At 39.4% G+C, this 26,258-nt stretch overlaps 1 protein-coding gene across 2 annotated transcripts in view; it reads right to left on the bottom strand.

The window, feature by feature from the left end:
- Positions 1 to 26,258, bottom strand: part of EML6 (echinoderm microtubule associated protein like 6) — a 253,859-nt gene that overhangs the window by 71,071 nt on the left and 156,530 nt on the right. For both annotated transcript variants that reach the window (XM_025353931.1, XM_025353930.1), the window contains exons 16-21: positions 21,787 to 21,880; positions 10,791 to 10,891; positions 9,288 to 9,490; positions 6,904 to 7,015; positions 6,532 to 6,659; positions 2,192 to 2,333 (exon numbers count right to left, since the gene is read on the bottom strand). In XM_025353931.1, the coding sequence (XP_025209716.1) occupies positions 2,192 to 2,333; positions 6,532 to 6,659; positions 6,904 to 7,015; positions 9,288 to 9,490; positions 10,791 to 10,891; positions 21,787 to 21,880 (780 nt within the window). The remainder of the gene's footprint in view (positions 1 to 2,191; positions 2,334 to 6,531; positions 6,660 to 6,903; positions 7,016 to 9,287; positions 9,491 to 10,790; positions 10,892 to 21,786; positions 21,881 to 26,258) is intronic.

Raw genomic sequence — 26,258 nt, 5'->3', positions numbered from 1 at the left:
GGTACTGCATGAACCATGTTTTCTACTGCTTTGTAGGGTCACAAAGACATTTCTGAATCAGGAGCATGGACTTTGCAAAGGTATGTCTAAAAGGAAACCGATTAAGAATATGCCTACCCTCTGCCACCATTCTTATTGTCAAGAGTTGTAAGCACAGCCCCAGGGATAGGACAGCCAGGTGGCCTTGTGCCAGGGCATTTAATACCCAGCCTCTTTACCAACTCCTCTGTTCATGGTATGCTGAAAGCTATGTTCTCACCCAAAACTGATGTGCCAGTACTGCAACAGTGAAAAGACAAGCCTGCCCTTGAAGAGCATCAAGATTAGGTTAACCACAATCTACCGTACAGACCAAGACACGTTTGAGAGTGAAGAGGAAAGCTATTAATAATTATACCAGAACAACAGGGGTAAACTAGGTTGAATGGTTATCCTATCTAAGATGGGTCAACAGTTGTTCTTTTTAACTAATTTTTAACTTAGGGAATAAAGTCCATTGACTGACATTCAAGTCCTCCACAGTGAGGACTTGGCCTATCATTCCCCCAATATGAACTAGTGGCCAAAATGATTCTAGCCTGTAGTGATGAAGAGCATGGGCTTTGGACTTGGATTTGGGAACTCTTTCCTCCACCATTTACAACTCCCAGGAGTCTAGTGTAAAGAGAGGCAACATGGCAGAGGGAGATAGTGTTAAGCAGTGGTCACAGGTGTGTTCTCAGAGTCACACTGCATGGGATTGAATTTGGTTCCATTACCTACTAAATGTGCAAACTAATTAAGCTCCCTGTGCCTCAGCTTTCTGATTTGTAAGTGGCAATAATAATAACCTTACTCATGGGATTCCTACAAAGACTACATGGAAAGAGCTGGCATAGTTGCTGGCCCAGGCATATTAGCCACCATCACTATTGTTAATACTGTTTTGACAGCTTTCTTCATTTTATTACCCTAGAATACAATCCTCATGTGTGCTTATAAAATTACTCAGTACAAATATTTTAGGGCCAGGCCCCAATTTCATCCTTTCCTCTTAAGAACTTTTACAGATCCTTTAAGCCTCAGCTCTCGTCACCTCCCTGATGAAGCAGTTCCAGGCTGTAGATCTCCTCTGAGGCTCCAGGGTACTTTGTGCCAAATATCTACAGTCTGTCCTTCCACATCCCCTCTTTGCCCTCGTCCACCCTGCTCTGTGCCTGAAGCTGGCCTGCACGGAGAATGTCAGTGGGCTCCCTTGTCCTCTGGTTTCTGGTTGAGTTTGGCCAAGGGGGAGCATGGGTGGGAGATTAGAGAGATGGAGGAAGAATAGGGAGGCTGGGCCATTTATTTCCCTGGCTGCCTCCCGCAGGGGCACTGCATGCTGGCAGAGTCCCCTGGCTAACAGTGGTGGCTTCTCTCAGGCTGCCATCTCAAGCGGCTCTCATATTCAGGGTTGCAGCAGTTGTCCCCTCCTCCTGCCCCTTCACGCCAGGGCTAGTGAGAGAGGCTGCCATTACTAGCTGCATAGTGCTGCACTATCCCGGGTCATTTCCTCACACCTTCCCCATCCCTTTATAAATAGTCCCATTTTAAAGACTCTCCTCAAATTACCAAATTTGAATGGATATGTTGCTGGGACTCTGTTCAAGTCCTATCTATCTCTGACACTAGAGATGGGACCAATCATCATGGGATCCCCTGTGCCTGCACACAGAAGCTACTTAATAAATGTTTGCTGAATTTGTACCTCTCAGTACACCTCATAGTTCTAGTGCATATAGGTGTTCAAGACATATTTACCCATTTCTTAAGTATTACATTTCTATATAATTGATGTTTGTTTTCAAGTCATAAAGTAAGTTCTGGAGACAGTTAGTTACAAAATAAACAGCATTCTTTAAAAGCTGATGAGTTTCAATTGACTCCCACAGCTCTCGATGAGAAGAAGAAGGACATATTGCCCCCAGGTGGCAAATATCTGTGCAGTGCAAGGAAAATGAAGGGAAAAATGGAACTGGATTAGGCTAGCCTTCTGAATAATTCTACATGTGCTTAGTTAAGACTGTAGCAACCAATATAAAATTCCCATTGCCCAGCATATTTGTGGGCATATAACAGGGGCCCTCAGTAAATACTAATTACATGAGTGAATAAACCTGACACATTGTTACTTGTAAGTACTCTGACAGATGTGTAAGGTGGCGTTACGTACCTTTTTTGAGTTTCCGTACTGCCAGCATACGGTGCTGGGCGGACAGTTCCCAGATGCGAAGTGTTTTATCATCGCTCACTGTTGCACAGATGGGCAGGAGAGGGTGAGCTGCCAACCCCCACACTTCTCCTTCCATGTGCCCCTGTGGGAGAGGAAAAGGGGCAACATCAACTCTACTTACGCTGTCTGGCTAGCCCTTCTTTAGCCCGGTGCTGAATATTCAGTCCAAGAGTGTCACAAAAAGGTATGAACAGGAATAAACACACTTTGAGCTTCCTTGAACCAACATGATCACCCGAAATAATTTTTCCATTTAAACTTGAAACTAGAGCTGGACCTACACGATGCTAAATCATTCATTTGCAAAGCAAAACATGAACTCGTTGCTGATTGGTTTTGTTTGTATGATGCCAAACATCTTTCCATTTGGAAACATCCAGGTAAACGGTGAAACGCCTGCTTTTCTGTGGATACTAAATAAACATAGTATATATGTACCCTCCTAGTAAAGCAGCTGAAGGACACAAACCATTTCCTTCAGTTAAATTATAAAAGATGCAGGTCTGACCCATTCGTGTCAGTGGAATTGAAGAGCAATATTCTCATTATTTACACAATTTTAGTCCTTTGAACATGTAGCATTCGGCAGAGCAGAAATAAAGGAAGCTAAATTTTCATTTCAAGTGTCCTCGGTGTAGCTAAGGTTCTGCATCTGTTCACAAATTGGCCTGTCCATGTGCTAACAATGAACATCCAAAACTGAAAGGTGCTTAATAAGCACTGGACCAATTCCATATACCTTTATCTCATCACAAACACACTTGGCTGACTTAGAATAATAACTAAGATAAAGCAGTATTTTTTTAAAAATGAACACTTAACAGGGAGAAAATGAATTTGATTCTCATAATTTTTCACTCAATAACGCAGGGTAAAGATTAGTGCTACAGAGCAATAAAACAGACCAGATTAACTATTTACTGAATTTTTGCTTTTTAATGGCTAATTATAAAAAGGCTTTGCTTAGTAGAGCAAAAAGGAAGCCCACACACAGGCATCTGAGAGGTGTTTGTAGCTGGAATGCTAAGGGGAACAGGTGGCTTTCCAAAAGAAATTGGATGATTCCAATTTAACCGAGAAGCTATTTGAGCAAAACAGTAAATTTGGCAGAAGATGTAAAGTTCCAAATACAGCTGACATTCAAATATGAGAAAATGAGGGGCTGAAGGGTACAGACATTGTTTTTGAATTTATTGGATTTGAGGACCCCCTACATCCCCAGTTTTCCAGTCTTCTCTTCAGAAGCCTCCCAGCCCCAGAGTCACAGTCAGGGTACAGGTCAGGGGTCAACCTCACATCTTCCCAGACTGACTCTGCTTGAAGCTCTTCCACAGACTGAGCCCCTTTGTGTATTTTAGTTAAGAACAGGATCGTGGGACCCAGAGATCCTTTTAAACCACTGTTTTATATTGATATCAAAATTATATTTCCTTAATCTGTTTATTTTAATCCCCGTGTAACATAGGATCAGACAGTAAGCAAGGCAGGCTTGGAGGACCTTGAATGGCACAAGGAAATGGGCTTAGGATCCTGCTTTGGTGCTGATCACCCATAAAGCTGATCATAAACAGTTGTTCAACTGCGAGCTGACTGCTTCAAAGCACACATGACGGGAAGTGCCACAACCCATCACCTGCCATTCTCCCCTCCCCCAACCTTATTAAAAATAAGCAATCTATTCCAACTGTGATTGGATTGCCATGCCACCGAAACTGGCACAGTGGTTCTAAAATCTTCTCCCAGCAGGACAGTCCATCGTCTCACTCACACTGCCTCCATAGTTCCTTCACTTTCCCTTGGTGCCTCTATCGTCTCTCAGAACAGGACAGTGAGATGGTCCTGGGCAGGCAGGAAGCCCTTATTCCACTGCGCATACACACAGCACAGAGCAGACCTGGGCAAGAGCCCAACAAACATGGACTGAACTGAAATACTGAGTTCCACCTAAGGGGAAATAGCAAATGAGAGAGCAGAAGAGGAAAAAAAGATGCTGAGAAAAAAAGGAGAGAATGGTACACATGTAGGTGGCAAAGATGGTAACTAACATCTGGTCTGAAGCTTCCACCAGCTCAACCAGCCACCCCACAGCTCAGGGGCTTTCCTGCAGCGTCCAGGTTAAGAGACGTGGGGAACAGCCTGGTGAGGTGAAAAAGGGCTCTGGTAAACCTTGGATGGAATCCCAGCCCTGCAGTTCTCAGCAGGTGACTGTGGGTAATTTTCTGGGCATTAGGTCCCTCATCTATAAAACAATTTAACACAGCCAATCTGTTGTGGAGATGAGACAAATTTAGTACAACGGTATTGCCTGACACAGAGTAGGTGCTGAATATATGATTGCTGTGGTTATTTTTCTTACTAGAGCAATAGAAAGAAACATAGGAAAGAATAGAATTGTAGAGAATTAAGAAGTGGAAAGCCTTTATCAAGCATAAAACATATTTAAACCAAACTACCTCAAGTGTAACACAGCAAGAGAGAAAACAAAGTTTAGATCTTACAGTATTATTTAAATCATATCAGAGCATAAATCTTCCAAAATATCTAGCAATGTAGCATACATGGAAACAATTTACATTCTCAAACATTTGGAGATTAAAAAGTAAATAAATATTTTTCAGTAAAATTAGATGAGAAGTTACGGCCAGAAAAAAAAGATTTCGTTTGGAAGAAAACAACAAAAGCAAGACAGCTGGAGAACAAAGACATCGTGCCTCAAGGATGTATCTCCAGCCTCATTCCCCAGCCTGGCTGCCAGGCACAACCAGCTGCAGAGCTTTCGAGGTTTGTTTTTCACATAGATTTTTTCTTTTTAAAAAGCAGATTCATTCAGGATATCCAGGATAGGACTTGGGCACATGTGTTTTTAAAGCCTTGCAGTGCCCTGAGCCATAGTGTATATGCACATGTGTTTCCATGATACACTAAGTCAGAGGGACCCTCTCAGTGGGATTTGGGGATTCACTCCTAATACAGCAAGCCTGCAGGCATCACCCAGAGATCAGGGCAAGGAAGGGAAGCTCCTGCACTGGAATCTTGGAAGTTCTGACTGCTCATATGATCAGGGCATTTTCTTTTCCCTCCAACTTCTGAACACACATCCTTCACCCCCCACCCATGCCTCTTCCAAGTAAATATGGTCTTATCCATCACCATACTGGGCAGGACTACCTATGCACCTCCACACGCTACCACATCCTCATCCCTGAGGTGAGATTTTATTATTTCTTGGCTCCTAAAGTGTTCTGTTACATTTATTTTAGTTCAATTTTACCTAAATATGACTTTTGAGGGAAGACAGGGATTAAGGAGGATGTAATGTGTTTATGTGGATCAAGGCTGAGACTACAGTGAGACCCATATTCCAAAGGGGCACTGGTGCATCTGGCATGTGGGGAGTAGGTAACTTGTCTTGTTCATTTTATGGATGGACAGATTGACAGGACTTATACCTAAGGCATCTCTTCCACACCTGGACCCAATTTAGATAATGAGATTCTGGACTTTGAGCAGATCCTGTAACGTGATAAGGCTCTTGGGGACCTTGGGGGTGGAGGTAAAGAATTCCGTATGTGGTAGGGGCATGAATAACTGGTGGCCAGTGATGGTGACCCTCATACTCCTCCTGGTTTTCACATTCTTGCATAATCACCTCCCTTTGAGTGTGGTATGACCTGTGGCTTGTTTCTAGCCAACAGAATATGGCAAAGGTGATTGAATGTTCATGATTCCACATATGTGATTACATAATTATGTAACGTAAGAGTGTAGTGTCTATTTTTTTCCTCTGTTTTTGGCTTTGAGAAAGCAGCAATGTTGGGACACCCTATGTGGCAAGGAACTGTGGACAGCCTCTAGGAGTTGAGACTGGCCTCTAGCCAACAGCCAGCAAGAAAGAAAAAAGAAAAGCCCTTAGTCCTACACTTACAAGCAATTAAATTCTGCCAACAGCATGAGTGAGCTTGGAAGAATCTTCCCCAGTTTAGCCTCAGATGAGACCATAATCCTGGTCTTTATTGCAACCTTATAAAACACTAAGCAGAGGATCCAGTTAAGCTGTGCTCAGATTCTTGATCCACAGACACTGTGAGACAATAAACGTGTGTTGTTTTAAGCTGCTAAGTTTGTGGCAATTTGTTACACAGCAATAGGTAACTAGTTCAACTCTTGTGCAACCCTGATAGTGAGTGCCTCCTTAAGTTTTGGAACCTAAGCATCAACTTTGCCTCACCCTAGTCCCAGCCCTGATGTGAGCTGCAGTTTAGAATAGGTACAAAAAGTACCTGAACAAGTAGTGTCATTGGGCCGCTCTTATCAATTTCCAGAATCTCTCCATTTTTTGTTCCCACCAGGATATGTCCATGTCCCAACGTGATGGCACGAATTGAAGGGTTATCTTCCAAAAGCAAGCCTGGGAAGAGGATGGCATATTTAATAAAATAACAAAAACACTGCTTCTCAGTATAAATTCAATTTGTATAGCTCCAAAGAACGAGGTACTAGGCAGTCAGCCTGGACATTTCTACCAGGAGAAGAGAGTTCGAAACATGGAAGAGGGAGAAAATTGATTGGCTAATAGTTTTTTAAAAACTTTAGTACCATCTTCTCCATCCCTATGAACACAAAGATTTCTATTACATGTTTAGAAGTGGCACCTTTTGAGCTAGTTGACAATGCTGATCTTTTAATGGCATAAGTCTTCAAGCATCTTTCAAACATATCATCCCAGAGCTCCACGATGCCGTCCTTTCCACCCGTTACAAAGCCCTGTGAAGGCACACATGGGAGGTGTTATATACACATCAAAATGACCAATTACCCACTTGGCCCCAGAAGGATTCCCCTGTGAGTAAGGCAGCTTTGTGGATGTTACCTTCCTAAATATATGAGATGGAAAACTCTGCTGATAACAATGTTTGAATACTATTTTCTGGGAGCATTTCTCCAACACTCCCCTAGCAAGATTAAGCACTTTCTCATCATGTATCCATTGCACTCTCTTCAGAACACTGGTTGGCAGCTGGCCCACTGATCAAGCATGACTGTGCCTGTGCCCAGTCTCCCAACCAGAATGTGGTTCCTACAGAATGGAACCAACCTCAAAACCTAGCAGAGTTTCTGGTATCTCACATACTCTGACCAAATGGATTGAAGTTAACATCACAGTTTAAAATTATTGTTAGACATTTAAAAATAAAAGTCATGTCCAGAAGAAAACATCACTATTTATTAAGAGTAACTTAGGTACTTCATACAATGAAAGTATCCTATTTCATTCAATAGACATAATTACCATAATTAAAATCCAGATTAATTTTTACAAAAACCTGGAAAGTAAAAAGCTTAACATATTGGATTTTTTTACTGAACAGTGATCTTTATTCCTGTTCTAAGCTTATAATTTTTTGGCTGTACTAGTTTTCCTTTCTGGTAATTTATTATATATGCCAACTGTTCTTAGAGGGGTTTTTTTTTTTTTAAAGAAAAAAGCTGAGTAATTCATTGCTTCCTCAGCAACTTTTAATTTAATGCATTTTTACAAAGTTTACAAAGAAATAATATTTTGAAGTGTGTAACATTAAACATCCTTATCCTTATATATAATTTGTACCCAGGAAAATTCAATCCCCAAATTAAATTTAAATGCAGTACATTATATTGTGATATCCTTGTCTTTTCTCATGATTTTGCAGCTTAATTTACCAAACAACAATAGCTTAAACAAGTTACACCATATTTACTTCTGGGCCTACAGAAATTCTTTCTTCTTCTTCAATCTTTTCTAGTACTTGCCAGTCTAACCCAAAACATATTTGCCAGTAAAATAAAAACACAAACAAAAAAACAAAAAACAGCTTAGCCACTAAAACAACCATTGTAGTTGCATATCTAACAAGAACCTACTTTTGTAGTAGAATCAACACATTTGCCTAAGGACAGGTAAATGAAAATTGAGGCGTGGGTTAGGAGTAGTAGATGGCTTAAACTGGAGGTCAGAGGGCACAGATGAAGTGGTACCACCAGCAAACTGGAAGTAACTGAAAAGAAGTTGATATTTGCTGGCAAGTTGATTGAATAAAGTGTTTTAAAACACTGAAGGTGCTATGGTTTAAATGTTAGTCGCCTCCAAAACTCATGTTGAAATTTAACTGCCTCTGTAACAGTATTAAGATGTAGGAACTTTCAGAGGTGACTAGACCATGAGGGATCTGCCCTCATGAATGGGTTAATGCCGTTATTGTAGGAGTGGGTTCATTATAGAAGGGTGATTTTGGCCCCTCCCACTCTTATTGGCCCTTCAGCCATTGGGTAACACAGCAAGAAGGCCCTTCCCTGTTGCAGCCCCTTAATCTTGGACTTCCCAGCCTCCAGAACTGTGAGCCAATAAACTTCTGTTCATTATAAAGCACCTAGTCTCAGAAATTCTGTTACAGCAGCAAAAACAGACTACGACAGAAGGTAAGTGTAATCTTTGTAAAGGGACACTGAAAGGCAAGTAGACAGACCAGGGCAATCATGATGAGCTTGAGTGGAAATATGGCCAGTGAACAGTCTTCACTCTAACACTCTTGTGAAAGCTGAGCCTTTCTATACAGGAGCAAGCTGGTTATGGATGTAAATTTCTGTCATAGCAAATCGATGTCTGGAACAATAATGTAACCACCTGGTACTTTTAGGTCTCTGCCCGTTGTGTCACCAAGGAGGAAGACAATGCTGAAGTATTTCTCAGGACTCTTCTGCTGCTAAGTGTCCACATTTATCCTGGCACTTCTTAAGGGACTCTTATGAGTGGAGGCCAGAAAGAGAATGTGTGGAAAAAGTGGAGAGAAGCTGCATATAAAGAAACAACTATAAATGAAATTATAAAAATATCTTTGCTTTCCTCCCTATTGTCTCTTGACGGAGCTTCATGACAACTACTTCCTAATTCAGAAAGGCCTGTTTTAGATACAGGCATCCTCTTGGTGGGCCATCCTAAGACTACCTTATAATTTTAGAAGGCTGATGTGGAAAATGAATGCTGAAACGCAGGCCATACCTTATCCAATGCATACATAGCAAACACAGGCCCATCATGAGCTTTCACTGTCTTCAGTAGTAGAATGTCTTTCCAAATAAAAATATCTCCAGTAGCTGCTCCTGAGAACACTAGATCTTCCATTCGTCCATAAGAAACACACATCATTGTTTCCAATTTTCCAATGCTTCCAAAAGTTCCTCTTTTAGAAGTGAAGCCCCCACCTAGAGTGGATCAAGAACAGTTATTATTTAAAAAATCTGGCACTTCCTATGAGCATATAGAATGCCTACTTCCGTGAGAAATCTGGTGTTTCTCATTAGGTATTTATGTAAAGATGTCTAAAAGTGGCAGAGAACATCACAAGCAAAAATATTGTAAGAGTATTTCTCATTCATTCATTAACTCAGCGTTCACTGAACCCCTACATGTGGCAGGTGCAGTGCTCACTGCTGGGATATGAAGATGAAAAGAGGGTTCCTGCATTCAAGGAACTCAGAGTCTGGCTGGAGGGAGGACTCAATATGCATCTCACTCCAAGACACATGTCTAACTGAGGCTCAGCACAAGTTCTGTGTCAACCAAGATAAAGAGTCACTAAGTGCCTAGAGGAGCAAGCAAAGTCTTCATGAATGCTGACCAAAAACAATAAAAATAGTACTGACTATAAATGTAAAATATAAACATGTTATATGTGCTCTGCTTATTTATCACAGCAATTTTGGGGTGAGAAAAATGAATTGTTTTGTAGGAAAATGTAGTATATGGGACAAGTCATTAGATTTGCCCCTTATACATTCACATTTCCCCACACTTCCTGTCACTGAGAAACCCAGCTTTATACATGACAGTTATGCACAGGCTGGCTTTCCAGACATATTGGGTGGCATTACCTTCTTTTAAAAGCAAAATGCACTGAAACAGAACCTTATTCACAGTTTCTGCATAATAAAATTGGGCTTGGTACCAAAGCTGATATGAAGAATTCAGATTCAATTGTATTAAGTCTGACTTATTAGTGAGAAGACTAAGGTATCCTTTATGTTTTCTCATGCTTATTTATTTATCATTATTATCAACATGAAATCCACCAATATTTATTGGACCACCTATTTGTGGGCAGACTCAGGGTTTAATTCAGGTTTAAATTCAGTAATAGATAAATAAAGGAACCCTCCAAATAGATACAATTTTATTCACTCAACCGAAATGATCATTTTATTTCCTGTGCAGTAGTCTAACATAATTACTGCTTTCAGAACAGACGACTAAATATAAAAATGATTATTTTCACAGCAGAACATTTTCCAAAGCTTTCTAGGTATTGATGAATATGCATAGCATCATATAGAGTGTTCTAAGCTTCAAAGCATTCTAAGTGAGTTTGGGAGTGAACTTTTTTAGGCGCATTTTTATTTTAGATTGCAGAGACAAGCCAGGTAGTAGCAGTAGTTTCGTTTTGTTTTTCTTTCCAGCTAGGGTCAAGCTCTCAGTCACATAAATGATAAACCCAAAGGACAGTACCTGCTTGTTGCCAGAACTTGATGTGCTTTATCCCAACTGTAACCAGTTTGTCAACATGGTGTGGGTTACACTTTACCACAAATATCTTATCTTTATGTCCTCTGTAAGAGACAAATAGGAAATAAAAGTCTAGTTTGAATGGAAGCAACAGTTTTATTAAAAGCATGCATTTGGTCTAATTTTAAGCACATCTAACAGGACCACTAAATTAGAAAATGGTTTAAAATCCACACAGGCATCTACATTAAAATAATGAGCTTTCACTTTTCTTTGCATGTTTGAGCCCTTTCTTCTTACCCTAATATTGCTGCCAAAGTTTATTTACTTATACGTTAAACAAAGTAATGAAACATTTAAAACATGTCATAATGTCTCCATAAGATAAAATTAATGCCACCACTGTGGGGTTGCAAGTAATTCTGGGGATATGCAGAAGGAAAGAGATAGTATTGACTCCTCTTTTTCTCCTCTTGTGCAGGAGGAAAGAGATAGTATTAACGAAAAGCTTCACATGAACCACTCTTGCTGTGGAAAGCATTGCTCTGGGTTAAATGGGTTTTCAGCTGGAAACATATCATCTAGAAGTTGAAGCCCTGGACCCACAGCTATGGAAAGAGAAAGGATGTCTTCTATTGATTCGAGGCACTTTGGGATGCTGCACATTCAGAGATGTAGGTTTATAACTCAAGGGGCAGAAGGACAAATATAAATGTAAAGGCCAATTGTAGACTTGGGCTGTAGACTTGGCATCTCACAGCATGAGAGGGACTATTTGATGGTCTTTGATATGTTAGGACATAATTTCAATAATGTAAAAAAAAAAAGCAATTAACAAAAAGAACATGACTGACCAATCTGTCTTATGAATATAGATACAAACATCATAAATATTAGCAAATGGAATCTGAAAGCATATTAAAAATAATACATTAGGACCAAACACAAGGGTGGCTCAATATTAAGGAATCAAGTAATACAATTGATCATATTAATAGATGTAAAGAGAAAAATCATATTATCATTTTCAGATGCTAAAAACGTATTTGACAAAAATCTAACATTCATCCAGGATTTAAAAAATAAAACACTCAACACCCAATACAGCGGAAATTAAAGGATGCTTCAGACTTGTCCTTTAGATATTTATATTTCCCTGTACTTCATCATTGAGAAATCCAGATTTATTCAAGGTAACTATATATAGGCCGGCTCTCCAGACATGCTATGTGTCATTATCCTTTCTTTAAAGACAGAACATGCTGAAATAGCTTATTCATCATATTTGTGTGTACACACTCAAAAGATTGTTACTTAATGGCATTCCCAATAGAGTCAGGATAATTACCACTACCATTTAACATCATATTGAACACATGAACTAATGCAGTTAGACAAGATTTTAAAAGGCACAAGAGCTGGAATGGAAGAGCTAAAACTAATCATATTTGCAGATTATACATATCTAAAAAATTCAAAGGGAAGTAATTTTAAAATGACTACAAATAAGACATTTTAGTAAAGCTGCATTATATAAAATTCAATACCAAATCAATAACCTTTGCATATACAATGACCGGTTGAAAAATATGATGGAGCAGAGGACTCTATTTATAAACAATAAAAATAACAAGGTATAAACTCAACAAGAAACATACAACATATAAAAATGAAGAGAGAAAAAAGACCTGATCTGTAAGATTAAAAAGGCAGACTTTAAAAAATAGAACCATATTCCATGTTCTTGGAAAAGAAAACTCAATCCTAAAGATAGCAGTTATCCCTTAGTTTATAAATTCAACTTAGTTCCAATAAAAAGACCACGGGGGTGTGTGTGTGTGTTTAATCCGGAGTTAGACACCTTGATTTTAAAGTTCTCATGGAAGAATAATCCAGCAGGAATGACCAGGAAAATGGAAACAGAAAAGCAGAGTGCGAAGAGTAGCTCTCCTAGATATTAAAACAATCTATAAAGGCTCTGTAATTAAAACAGTATAGTACCTGTGTATGAGTTGACTGACAAATGACAAAACAGAAAATCTTGAAACAGACACATATAATGAATATAAAAATGTAGTGTATAACAAAGACAAGGTCTTATATCAATAGCAGGAAAGATGAACTTTTAAAATAAATGGTGTTTGATGCCAAATGCTGGCTAGTCTATGGAGTGATAAGAACTCTTGTTAATTGCTGGTGGGAATGCAAAATGATACAGCTATTTTGAAAGACAGTTTGGCAATTTCTTACAAAACTAAGCATATTATTACCATATAACCAGCAATTATATTCGTTGATATTTGCCTAAATGAGCTGAAAACTTATGTCCACACAGAAACCTGCACATGGATATTTATAGCAGCTTTATTCATAATTGTCAAAACTTGGCAGCAACATAGATGTCCTTTAGCAGGTGAATGGGTAAACAAACTGTGGTACATCCAGACAATGGATATTATTCAGTGCTAAAAAGAAATGAACTACCACATCATGAAAAGACATGGAAGAAAAGTAAATATATATCATTAAGTAAAAGAAGCCAATCAGAAAAGACCATATACTGTATGGTTTCAATTATATGACACACTGGAAAAGGTAAAACTACAAAGATGCTAAAAAATTAGTGGTTGCCACAGTATACAGGGGAGGGAGGGATGAAGGGATAAATAGGCAGAACACAAAGAACTTTTAGGGCAGTGAAACTCTTCTGAATATACTGTGGTAACTGCAGAATCAGCCCAGTCTGGTTCAACTTTACATAATACAATGGTGAGTTGTTTTTCAGTTATCATGGAACCCAGGTTGCAAGTTATATAACTTGATCATGCCCAGATGAACCATGGGTGGAACCTAAGTGATTGGACCAAGGAACAGGGACCAAATTAAGAACTACACACCTCATGGCATGATCCAGTCCTATCATGTCTCCCGGCAACACTGCATTGTAAGATCCAATCAGATCACGCCTCATTACCCGCTGCTATGAATCCGGCCCCAGTCCCCAGCTCGAGAGAGAGATTTGAGCATTGCCCCCTGTCTCCTTGCCGTCAAACTGCAATAAACTCTTTCTTTTCACAAAAGCTGGTGGCATAGTATTGGCGTCTATGCTTTTTGGGCAGCAAGCCCATTGCTAGCTTGGTAACAGTATCATGATAGATCATGTGTCAATATACATTTGTCAAAACTCATAGAATGTACAAAACAGAGTGAACGCTAATATAAACTATGGACTTCGGGTGATAATCTGTCAAGGTAGGTTCATGAATTGTAACAAATGTACCACTCTAGTGCAGGATGGTGATAGTAGGGGAGGCTGTGCATATGAGGAGGTAGGAGGTAATGGGAACTCTCTGTACTTTCTGCTCAATTTTGCTGTCAACCTAAAACCACTCTAAAATATAAAATCTATTTAAAAAGGGAAAAAATAGTGTTTGGAACACCTTGGCAGCCATAAGGAAAAAACAAAGTTGGACCTGTTCCTCAGATACTAGAATAGATTATAAACTATTTAGAGACCTAAATATAAAAGATGAAGCCATAGAACATTAGAATAGGTGATTTCTTTTAAATGTGAGAATGGGCAATATTTTTCTAAATATGAAAATCTTGAAGCAATAAAAGATTAATAAATATAACCACATAAAAATAGAAACTTATTGCTTGATGAAAAACACCATAGCAAACTCAAAGGATGAATGACAAACTGGGAAAAAAAATCAGCAAGTTATAGACAAAAATAAAATAACCCTAACATTTAAAGAAACACTTCCTGTGAGAATTATATTTCGGAGAAACCAAATGGTTCATGAGGGAAAATTCTTGTTTATAAAATAATTCTAGCTAATATGAAGAATGAATAAAATTAGAAAACTACCACTTTTAAGCCAAATTAAGTAATCAGTTTAGCCCAAGGTTGTCAGCTGATGCTACAACCGTTAGAAAATGTGTTGATGGGGAGCTGTGTAACGAAAGGATCAGGTCAATACTCCCAGAACCCACCAATTGAGCTGAGTATGACTGACAGCAGAACAACTAGACCTTTTGGGCAGCAGCATACACCAAGGTGGTGCTGGGGAAGTGGTCCATCCTGGAGGGAAGGAATTCCATCACTAACATTGTTTAGAATTGCCAGCAAATGGGAATAATAAAAAGCAGTATGGCTTTTAGTTATTTTCAAATTCTCTATAGATAATATACCCCTATTGCTTGCACCTGGGAAGGACCATTCCTACTGCCTCCCTGCTCTCTGGTATACCATCGATTTTATCTTTTCTGATGTGACAGGAAGTACCTATAAAGTATTCTTGCCTAAAAACTTGAACATGGGTGAAATTATTTGCAAATCATATATCTGATAAGGGACCTATATTCAAAATACATTAAAACTCTTAAAACTCAGTAATAAAAAGACAAATAACTCTATTAAAATTGGGTGGTATCTTTAAACAGACATTCTACAGAGAAAATATACCCAGTCAGCACATGAAAACATGCTCAACATCATTAGCTATTGGGAAAACCATAATGAGATAGCACTTCACACTCACGAGGTGCCTATAATAAAAACGACAGACAATAACAAGTGTTGGCCACAATGTGGAGAATGTGTGTTTCACGTTTTGAGGCACTAATGTTTTCCAAGTTGCTGCACCATTTTCCATTCCCACCATATCTAAAGGTAAAATATGAAGCTGAATAATAGATTAAAAAAAGAGGCCAGGCGTGGTGGCACATGCCTGTAATCCCAGCACTTTGAGAGGCTGAGGTGGGCGGATCAGCTGAGGTCAGGAGTTCGAGACCAGCCTGGCCAACATGGTGAAACCCTGTTCTCTACTAAAAATACAAAAAATTAGCCAGGAGTGGTGGCAGGCACCTGTAATCCTAGCTACTAAGGAGGCTGAGATAGGATAATTGCTTGAACCCAGGAGGAGGAGATTGCAGTGGGCTGAGGTCGCACCACTGCACTCCAGCCTGGGTGACAGAGCAAGACTCCATCTCAAGAAAAAACAAACAAAAAAAAAGTTTTTTTAAAAAAAAAAAAGAGAGAGAGAAGGAAAGATCTGTGCAACGTGTAGGATGCTGATCATTGTTGCAACTGGGTGATGGGTACAGAGGGTTCATTATGCTATTCCCTCTACTTTGGCGTAACTTTGAAATTTTCCACAATAAAAAGAATAGAATGTCTCCTGATCCATTATGGCTACATGAATGTGGACCCTACGATGAGAGGCAAGGAAGAGATGGAATTCTGGGGCTCTGACTCTTTGAAAATCAAAAGTGAACATGGACATTAGAGCCAGGATACATCACTGGACATACCGTGAACAATTAGGGGAGAAAAAGGTCTAAAGGTGAAATGTGTTTAACCTCTTAAAGTTTAAGAGAAGAAATCAACCAGATAACCATAAAAACGTTAAGCATCCAAAAAAAATTTTTTTTTTTTTTTTTTTTGAGACGGAGTTTTGCTCTTGTTGCCCAGGCTGGAATGTAGTGTCACAATCTTGGCTCACTACAACCTCTGCCTCCCAGGTTCAAATGATTCTCCTGTCTCAGTCTCCTGAGTAGGTGAGATTACAGGCATGTGCCACCATGCCTGGCTAATTTTTTGTATTTTTAGTAAAGATGGGGTTTCATCATGTTGTTCAGGCTGGTCTCAAACTCCTGACCTCAGGTGATCCACCCACCTCAACCTCCCTAAGTGCTGGGATTACAGGTGTGAGTCACTGCACTAGGTTTTTTTTTTTTTTTTTTTCCTCTTTTTTTGAGACAGATTCTCACTCTGTCACTCAGGCTGGAGTGCAGTGGTGCAATCTGGGATCACTGCAACCTCCACCTCCCAGACTCAGATGAGTCTCATGCCTCAGCCTCCCAAGTAGCTGGGACTACAGGTGCACGCCACCATGCCCAGCTAATTTTTTGTATTTTTAGTAGAGATGGGGTTTTGCCATGTTGACCAGGCTGATCTGGAACCCCTGACCTCAAGTGATCCACCTGCCTCGGCCTCCCAAAGTGCTGGGATTATAGGCGTGAGCCACCATGCTCAGCCCAGTGATTTCTTGATTGGAGGAAAATCCCCCTAGATTCAAAATCATTCATATATACTTTAGAGAGACTAGAGAAAACCAAAATGAAAATAAAGAACAGATATAGCAAATTATATTTCCTAGAGATAAAAGATTGTTTCCTTGTATCTATACAATGTCAAACATTTACAAAAACCTTTTTTTGTGAGAACTTTTTAGTTTCCATCTAATTTCTTAGTGCCATTGTGATATTACAAAATACGTATGGGGTCTTCAATTCTCCCCCTCCATTTCCTGGCATACAACTCCTACAATCCTTGGATCTCCAGTGAGGTCTTCTTGTATGCTCATGATTGACTTGATGGCTGCCAGCCCAGAGGTAGCTTCAGGATGGGAGCTGGTCACCAGAAAGACCAAAGCAGTAGTAGAGGGTTGGGACTTGCAGCCCCATTCCTGACCTTCAGGGAAGGGAGAGGGATCAAAGGTTAAGCTGCTCACCCATCGCCAGTGAGTATATCAACCATGCCTATGTAATGAAGCCTCCATTAAAAACCCCAAAGGACAGAGTTTGGAGAACTTCTAGATAGCTGAACATAAGGAGATCCCTGGAGGAAGGTGCATGCAGGGAGGCCATGAAAGCTCTGTGCCCCTTCCCATGTGCCTTGCCCTATATAGCTTTCCATCCATAACCTTTGTAACATCCTCTGTAATAACGTGGCAAATGAAGTAAGTACGTCTGAGTTCTCTGAGCGACTCCAGCAAATTAATGAAACCCAAGGTGGGATGAGGGGCACGGCCTCAGAAACTGAGCCCTCAACCTGTGGGATCTGAGGCTACCTCCAGGTAGACAGAGTCAGAATAGAACGGAACTAGAAAATACTCAGCTAGTGTCTGTCACAGAATTATTTGCTTGTTGGTGGGGAGAAATCTCCACAAGTTTGGTCACAGAAGTCTTCTGTGTTGACTGTTGTTAAGTGAGAAAACAGAAAAAGCACTTTGAGTTTGGGTGAGAGTTTTTGTTGTCCTACTCTATGTCATAAAAACACCGATGTTATTTCTGTTGTAGCTAAAGTGGCTAAGGATGGCATATACATGTTTAGCTAATGTCAGTATCTAAATAAAGAACACATTGCATACCTCTCATTTTTCTTTTACACACATGTTATACTTGTACGGAAGTTGCCTGTAAGTGTAGGTGTGTGTGTGCACGCATGTGCATGTGTGTATGTATAAGCAAAACAAAATGCAAAGAGTTTGTCAGACCTTAGATGGTGAGAATAAGAACTTACACACTGTGCTGCTGTCCTAACACTGGACGATTCCTCATGCCCCATCACAAGGGATTCACCGCATGGGGCCACATAAACCCCATCAGCAAGCACGAAGGAAGGAGCCTCTTCCAGAGGCCAAGGGCAACTACACACTGGGTGACTTGGTTTCCATATTGTCCATTCAGAACTCCTCTGTTTGCACAGAGGCCCAGTCCTAGGTGTAATGTGGTTCTCCCTTTCTGTGGCAGTAGCCTTTAACAGGAAGACTGATGAGTGTTTGATACATATACTCTATCTCCAAAAAAAATTTAAATTGGCTCAAAATATAGAATAAAACAGGAAACAAATTAGAACACAGTGAGACGATGTATTAGTGAAAAGAGCCAGTTACAGAGCATATGCACAATACCCCACATGTAAATAAAAATGAATACAAATACTAGAAAAATACATACTACAAGATATACGCTAAAATGTTAACCATGGCTACATCTGGGTAGTGGGATTATAGATGATTTTCCTTTAAGTGCTTTTCTCTAATTTTTCTATAATGATCATACAATTTTTGCAAAACAGAGGAAAGAATAAGTGTTATTTTAAAAAAGAAAGTGAAAAAGAAAAGGGGCCCATATGGTATACAGGAGACTCTATCATAGTCATTGAGTGCATATAAAGGTAGGGACCTAAAATAGATGAAGTGGCGAAGCTAATACAGAAGCGATTACTTGGAAGTTCAATACGCCTGCCATATGCAGGCCTACAGTGTGTCCCTCAGCTTTCTAGCAGCAAAACTTTCAGACTGGCCTTGGAAGTGTTCTTATTGATAATTCTTTTTTGTCCAAGATCCCTGCTGTTCAAACTCTGAGATGAAATGTGTCTGTAGTTAGTCATTGTTCCCCAGTCACATTACCAGAGCAACACAAGTCCAACTAAAGGAGCACAGATGTACCTGATTAATCATCACATTATTCTGCCCTGATTGACAGTGATGTTAGGCCCTGTAATTACTCCTATACGAGATCAGCCTTGGTTCTTAAATGGGCTACTTGTATACTAGACTAAAATTGGAATGATCTTTAGGGGGAAAAAAAAGACTGAAAAATTCATTTGTAATGGAGGTAACCTAAATCACTCATAAAAATTAGCAAAGATGCATGCGGGGAAATTGTTTAAATAGATTGGATTCAGTCTCACAGAGATCTTGTAAGTAAAATCTAGGGTATCTTGTAAATAAGATCTCTATGGTCCAATTCTGAATTTCTCCAGTTTCTGTGAGCTGCTAAAGAGTATGCTCATTTAAAATATTCTCACCAATCGGGGGAGGAGCAACTTCTGAGTGCCCGGGTGTACAGCTGGCACATGTCACCACGGCCACCAGCAGCACAGCTGACGATGCCACCACAGCTACCAAACATGCTCCTCCTCTGTGGAGAAACCTCACCTCCTGGGTGACGAGTGGTACAGAACAATCACCCTTGCTAAAACAGCACAGTCAGCCAGAAGCAGGTTTCTTGTTCAGCCTTGCTCTATAAATGAGGCTGGCAGTGATCGAGACACAGAAGTGAAAAATGAGGGGTAGGTCTGAATCAGTTTCTCTGTGAATTAGGCCCTCTTGGGAGCTTAGATGACCCTGGAAGCAAGGTATCATTCAGTTGATTACTTGTCACTTCTATCATGTCCCTGTTTAAATTTTTTTTTTTTGAGATGGAGTCTTGCCCCGTTGCCCAGGCTGGAGTGTAGTGGCGCAATCGTGGCTCACTGCAATCTCTGCCTCCCACGTTCAGGTGATTTTCCTGCCTCAGACTCCCGAGTAGCTGAGATTACAGGTGCCCGCCACCGTACCTGGCTAATTTTTATATTTGCAGTAGAGACGGGGTTTCACCATGTTGGCCAGGCTAGTCTCGAACTCCTGACCCTTAGGAGATCCGCCCGCCTCAGCCTCACAAAGTGCTGGGATTACAGACGTGAGCCATGGTGCATGGCCTCCTGTCTTTAAAAGTTTCTATCTACTTAAGCACTCTAAGCCCACAAATATAAGTTTTATTTATTCGTCTAAATTTCTCGTGTATCTATGTAAATATGTATCATTGTTAATATTATGCAAATAGATATTTACATAACTTTTATTTACTTATTAATGCAAAATCTACTATTCTTCCAAAGAACTTTAATCCTTAATATTCCTCCTTGGAAATAGCACTGGTTAATGTCAATCCAAAATGTTCTCCTGGGCAATTCTGCAGGTGTCTTGTTTTGGGAATGTGTCATAAGGCTTAGAAGCGATTCCAAATATAAATTGTGTTATTAACATAACGGTGTTAAGTCAACTTTGTGTTAAATAGAAGCAGTAACACTATCCATCAAGTATATAAAATATATACTATTTTAATATTAAGAAATATTTCTTTCTTCCATTTCTATTAATGTTTCTGTCATAAAACTGGTGAGCCACCCACAGCTGCAGAGTGTTTTCTAGCAGGAAAATTGCATTTCTGTTGCTTTTGAAATCCAGACATGTGCTTTCCCTGAAATTATCTGTAGAGGCAGGTGGTATATTATCAGAAATATTAAATTCTGTATTTTAGTCTAGCGGGGAAACAGAGTTCTGATGAGAAGCTGAATCTGAGTACTAGAAGGGAGGAGAATGACAGTGAGGAATAGTAGAAAGAAAGACCAAAAGGAAAACCACTTGGGCAGGCAGATTTATGAGCTGCCATTTGTTGCCAAGAATTCAATCTCAACAGCAGTCACCAGAAAAGCTTCTCTTTTTCTCCTAAGATGGTCAGCTGGAGTCCTCAAGCCTCCATCTGCTGCTCCTCCGGGTCTCTAGCAATTTATAAATCTTCTTTCATTAAATTCCCACAAACCTTTTTTCCTATTTACTATTGTACAGGAAAATATTAATTTAAAAAGTGAATATTGGGGTTCAAGGCTATTAACTTCAAAATGATTTTATATTGCAAGATAGAAAGGACATCATTAATGCAGGGAAGAACGGGGAGGTACACTGACAACACTCCCGGGCAACAAATTGTATTGCTGGGTCTTGGCTGCCAACTATTTTGACCCCTGATCAGGGTTGGGCAAACAGCTGAGCTCAATGCAAGTAGGAATGGAAAGTCATGTTCAGACTTAGCGCTGAATCAGCAGGCAGGAAGGCTGGGGTAAGGGAGGACAGGTGGTCTATAAACAGCAGTCGGTCTCAAAAAATCTATTTATAAGACGGGAGATTAGGGAAACAATTTGCCTGCTTTGAAAGCAAGTGGCAGATGCACTCAGTGGGGCCTCCTTTCCAGCATGCTGCAGCCTCATGACAAACGGTGCTTCTGACTCTGATGACATTGACAATCCTTCACCAGATGCTAGGACAGAGGAAAAACAAGGGGCAAGGCACCAGCCTGAGAAAAGTTCCTTTTGTATTGCTGAAATGCTTTGATACAGATTACACAGATCACTCAAAATGAAGCGGCGAACGACTCTCTGCAGAGGATTTCGGAATTTTCTGATTCACCGCAACAAACATTACCTGCTCTAAGTCAGGTTTGCCACCATGAAACACTGCAGTACTTTTTCACTTAGGTGCTAAGCTTTCTACATGAGTTTCACCTGAGTTTGAAGACGAAATCTTACCAGAAAATGAAAACTATTGACCTTTACTAAACCATGATATCAGCAGGATACCATAAGATCCCGGCAGCTTCTTACCTTGTTGTGGCTGTCTTTTCTCCCTTTTTCCAGTCCCAAAATACAATACTGTGAAAATCGTCTAAACCAACCGACACCAGACATTTTCCATCGGCTGTATGAAAACAACACAAATGTCAAAATTTCTTCCATGAAAAAAACAAAACATTTCATATACTATAAAGAGGAATAAGTAATTGATCTTAAGAATTGATAACTGTTTGAGGTGACGGATGTGATAGCTGCCCTGACTTGATTACACAATGTATACATGTACTGAAACATCACACTATACTCTATAAACATGTACAATTATTATATTTTAATACATTAGAGGTATCATATACTAAATGGACCTCACTCAATGAAATGCAAGACTAGAGACAGCCGATCTTCCTAATGCATAATGGGCTGCAGAAGTAAATTGCCCACCTGACATTCTGAGACACAGAGCTAGAGAGAGACTCTCAGGTAAGCTACAAAAACTTTTGTCTATTTTGTGACAAACAAATCTCATGACATTTACTTGAGGTACCACTTGGCTTTGTGACCCTGAGACTATTTTCAGCTCTAAAAACTGGGTTAACTCTCCAAGTTAGGAATATTACAGAAACTAAATTTAACTTAAAAAATTCTTTCAAAAGATGATTTTACAATTAAAAAATTTTATGTTCCCTATCTCAAATATAGTGTGCTTGTTATAGGAAATTTAGAAAATATGGATACAGAAAAATTTTAAATCTTCCAAATTTCTAGGCTTACATTTGATATATATCCTACCAGTCTTTACATAAATGTGCTTAGAAAAAAACAATACCAGAATCATACTAAACAGGTTATCTAGTCTTTCTTCATCTATTATATCATGAACATTTTCCTTTAGTATTAAATATTACTTATAATTGTTTAGAAAACTGGCAAGAATAGATTATTGTAAATCCCTACGTATAACTGCTTATTGTCAGTTTTCGCATCACTTGTCTGCTTTACATTTCCAGGACAATTTATTTCTCTAAGAGAATAATAATTATCCATGATTACTATAATTTGGACATTTAGGTTATTTTCCCAAAAATTGTTTTAAAAATATACTGAATGCACAATTAAATTTCAAATAAAAACGGTTAATTTGCTTTTTCCCTTCAAGACAAAAGAAGAGGTATAGTCAATAAGCCTTTCCTTTGCTGCCTCCTTGCAAGGCTAGATTCAACACAGAAGCATCTCTGGGTCAGCAGCCTCCCTCTTCCACTAGCTGTGCGGTTGCTAGGAGACGAGTGATCAAGCTCATCCTGCGTCAGTATATCAGGGCTCTTCTCTGACTACCAAGGGCCAGCTATGAGGGTAAAGCAACACAGGTCTGTGATAAATTGCCTCTCCCAGGTCTGCCAGTCCATTTGGAGGTCTCAACTGGTATTTTCAAAGGCAGACCTGCAGTAGACCCCAAATTAGGGTTGCCAGGTAAAATATAGAAAACCTTGTTAAACTGGCATTTCAGGTAAGCAGTAACTAATTTCTTAGTACAAGTATGTCCCATGCAATATTTATATATATATTACATATTTATCCTTATTTTGCATGGAATATACTTATGACAAAAATTATTTACCTGAAACTCTAATTTAATTGAGCTTCCTATAATTTTGTTGGCTCAATCTGGCAATCCCATAATTTTGTTGGCTCAATCTGGCAACCTCATCTCAAATGCTAACCAATGCCCATGCTTCGAGGGCCCTTGCTTGTGCAAGAGACCCTTCTCCAACCAACTGGAAATGGTAGTCTCCTCCTCCTTTTCTGGACAAAGGAAAGTCAGAGAAAGAAAAAGTCTGGTTTAACAAAGCAAATCCTCTCCAACCCTCCATCACTATTAAGTATGAGGCAAGGATTTGAAAGTTACATGACTTTTTCAAGCTACTCGGCTGTAGTATTAGATGAAGACATTAACACTTTCCTTAAGGGTTAAATCACCACCAGGTGATTATTATAAATTATGTCTTTCAAATCACAACCAATGATACCCCCTTATGCTTAAAGGTTACCAGGCTTTAAATTGGGCAAGGTCCCTCTGTATGCATTTAGGAGAAGGAACTAGTAATGACTTCCTATTCATTACCAACATTACTTTTTCCACAGCTCTTGCTATGGCCTGGTTGTTTTTATGTTGGCATGCCTCTGTATTTGATTTTATTTTTATTGGTGTTTTCTCTCTTTAAGATCATAACCTCTTTGGAGGCTTATAATAATCTTATCACACTTCCTTTGTAAGCCTCACACTAATCAAGCTTTCAACGAATGTTGATGATACTGGTGACATTGATGAGGAGGAGGAAGATAAAGACAGAATATGCCTATGGATGGTATAAATTGAAATGGAATGTACTATGTTATATAGCCATAAAGATTTTGGCCAAGTGCAGTGGCTCACATCTGTAATCCCAACACTTTGGGGGGCTAAGGCAGGTGAATCCCTTGAGCCCAGGAGTTGGTGATCAGCCTGGGCAACATGACAAAACCCAGTCTCTATAAAAAATACAAAAAAAATGAGCTAAGTGTGGTGGTGTGTATCTGTAGTCCCAGCTACTAGGGAGGCTGACATGGGAGAATCGGTTGAGCTCAGGAGGTCCAGGTTGCAGTGAGCCATGATCGTGCCACTGCACTTCAGCCTGGGTGACACAGTGAGAACTTGTCTCAAAAAAAAAAATTTGTTTTTGGAGGATGAGTAAAGAGTGAGTACAAAGTTACAGTTAGGAAGAGTAAGTTCTGGTGTTACATTACATATTAAGGTGACTATAGCTAATACTGTGTTGTATATTTCAAAATAGCTAGAAAAGAAGATCTTGAATGTTATCACCACAAAGAAATGATAAATGTTTGAGGTGATGGATGTGACAGCTATTCTGATTTGGTCAATACACAATATAAATACGTACTGAAATGTCACATTATACTCTGTAAACATTTGCAATTATGTGTTAATTATAAACAAATTTTTAAAAAATTATTCATTTCAAAAACAGGGCACAAATATTCAATGTCTTGTTGCATTCACTGACTGTATTTCACGTTTTCTTTTCAAATCTGTGTAGTTATATGTTCTTCTTGGAATGCAAGCACAAATACATTTAAAATAATAAAGTTTTATGTCATCTGAAGAAGGCCTAAGGGTAAGCTGATTTTGGGGTTGTAGGAGGTGAGCTTTTATTTTAGGAGAATTTCTGCAAGACCCTCTCAGCTTATCCTCACTGTTGCACCACCTTTCTAAACCAAAAAAGGTATTTTGATTCTGGTAGCAATGGAAGCAGCAGTGCAAACCTTGAGGCACCTCAACAACCATACCTCTTCTTTGGGATACTGACTTCCCTGAGTTCTGCCGATATGGGCTATTTCTGTGTATATACTACACAGTTTGGAAGTAAAATTGGCTACATTTTTACTCTCCCAGTTCTCACTTTCCCTGTAAGGCTTGGTCTTGCTTTGGAAATCTACTCTCTGGACAGTTAGTTGGAGTTTTTTATTTTTAGCCATGTTTTTAGAGTCTTAGGTAATGTCCTTTCACATCTTTCCAGTTACAGCATGCATTAATTATGGATGTTTGTGACATAGTCCAGAAATAATAGGAAGGCATTTAATGTCAACAGTAAAGGGTGAATTAGAAAAAGTTTTATTCAGACAATTATGAGTTGGTCACTCTATTCAGGGCTCATAAAAAATGCATAGGTTTTCTATTGAACACAATGAAATCAAGTCTCAGATGTGCTCTTATGGAAATCAGTATTATTCTATGAAGGTTTAAAAAAATTATATGGTTGATATTTAAGCTAGAAAATATTTATGTGGTTGACCTTTTCTATTTCTAATCTGGTTTTCTACTCATGCGGAAGCACTTCCCTCACGGCAAGCACAAAACAAAAATGGTTCCCCTTCCCCGGACAGTAATAAATACTGAGATAAAAGAGCTTCTCAACTGAGATAATACAAATTCATTCCTCTTGTCCTTGTAGCCCAGTTACAAATTCTGTCCCAAGAAATGTTTTTGATTAAAAATGTCTTTTGTTTGCTTTCGAAAAGTGGCAAGAACAATCTAAATCCTCAGTTGTCTAATTTTCGCACTGTTTGCCTGCTTTATATATCCAGGACAATTTATTCTCTAGTAAGAGACAAGCACACTATCAGTAGGTGCCCACAAAACCCCCCAAATGAGCTAACTCCTAAGAGATGGGCAGCGACAGGGGTACTGAGGCACACAGATGGAGCACTAGCTAAATCATCACTGATGAGTGTCACGTCAGTGCCCTGTTTACATGGTTAAACAAGGTCTACGTAGTCTCCTCTTTCAACATTTCTACTTGAGCTACTCACTTTTCTATCAGTTTCCAAAAGAAGGTAGCATTAGTTGCCCTTGCTCATACTTCAGGTAAGTGTGTGTTTCTCGGCTGTTTTAGAACGGGATCTCTCTTCACTTGGGGCTGTTCCACATGAGGGCCTCTATGCACCAC

The sequence above is a fragment of the Theropithecus gelada genome, chromosome 13 (genome assembly GCF_003255815.1).
Source record: "Theropithecus gelada isolate Dixy chromosome 13, Tgel_1.0, whole genome shotgun sequence".
Taxonomy (NCBI): Eukaryota; Metazoa; Chordata; class Mammalia; order Primates; family Cercopithecidae; genus Theropithecus; species Theropithecus gelada.
This window is presented reverse-complemented; position numbering and strand designations above follow the sequence as displayed.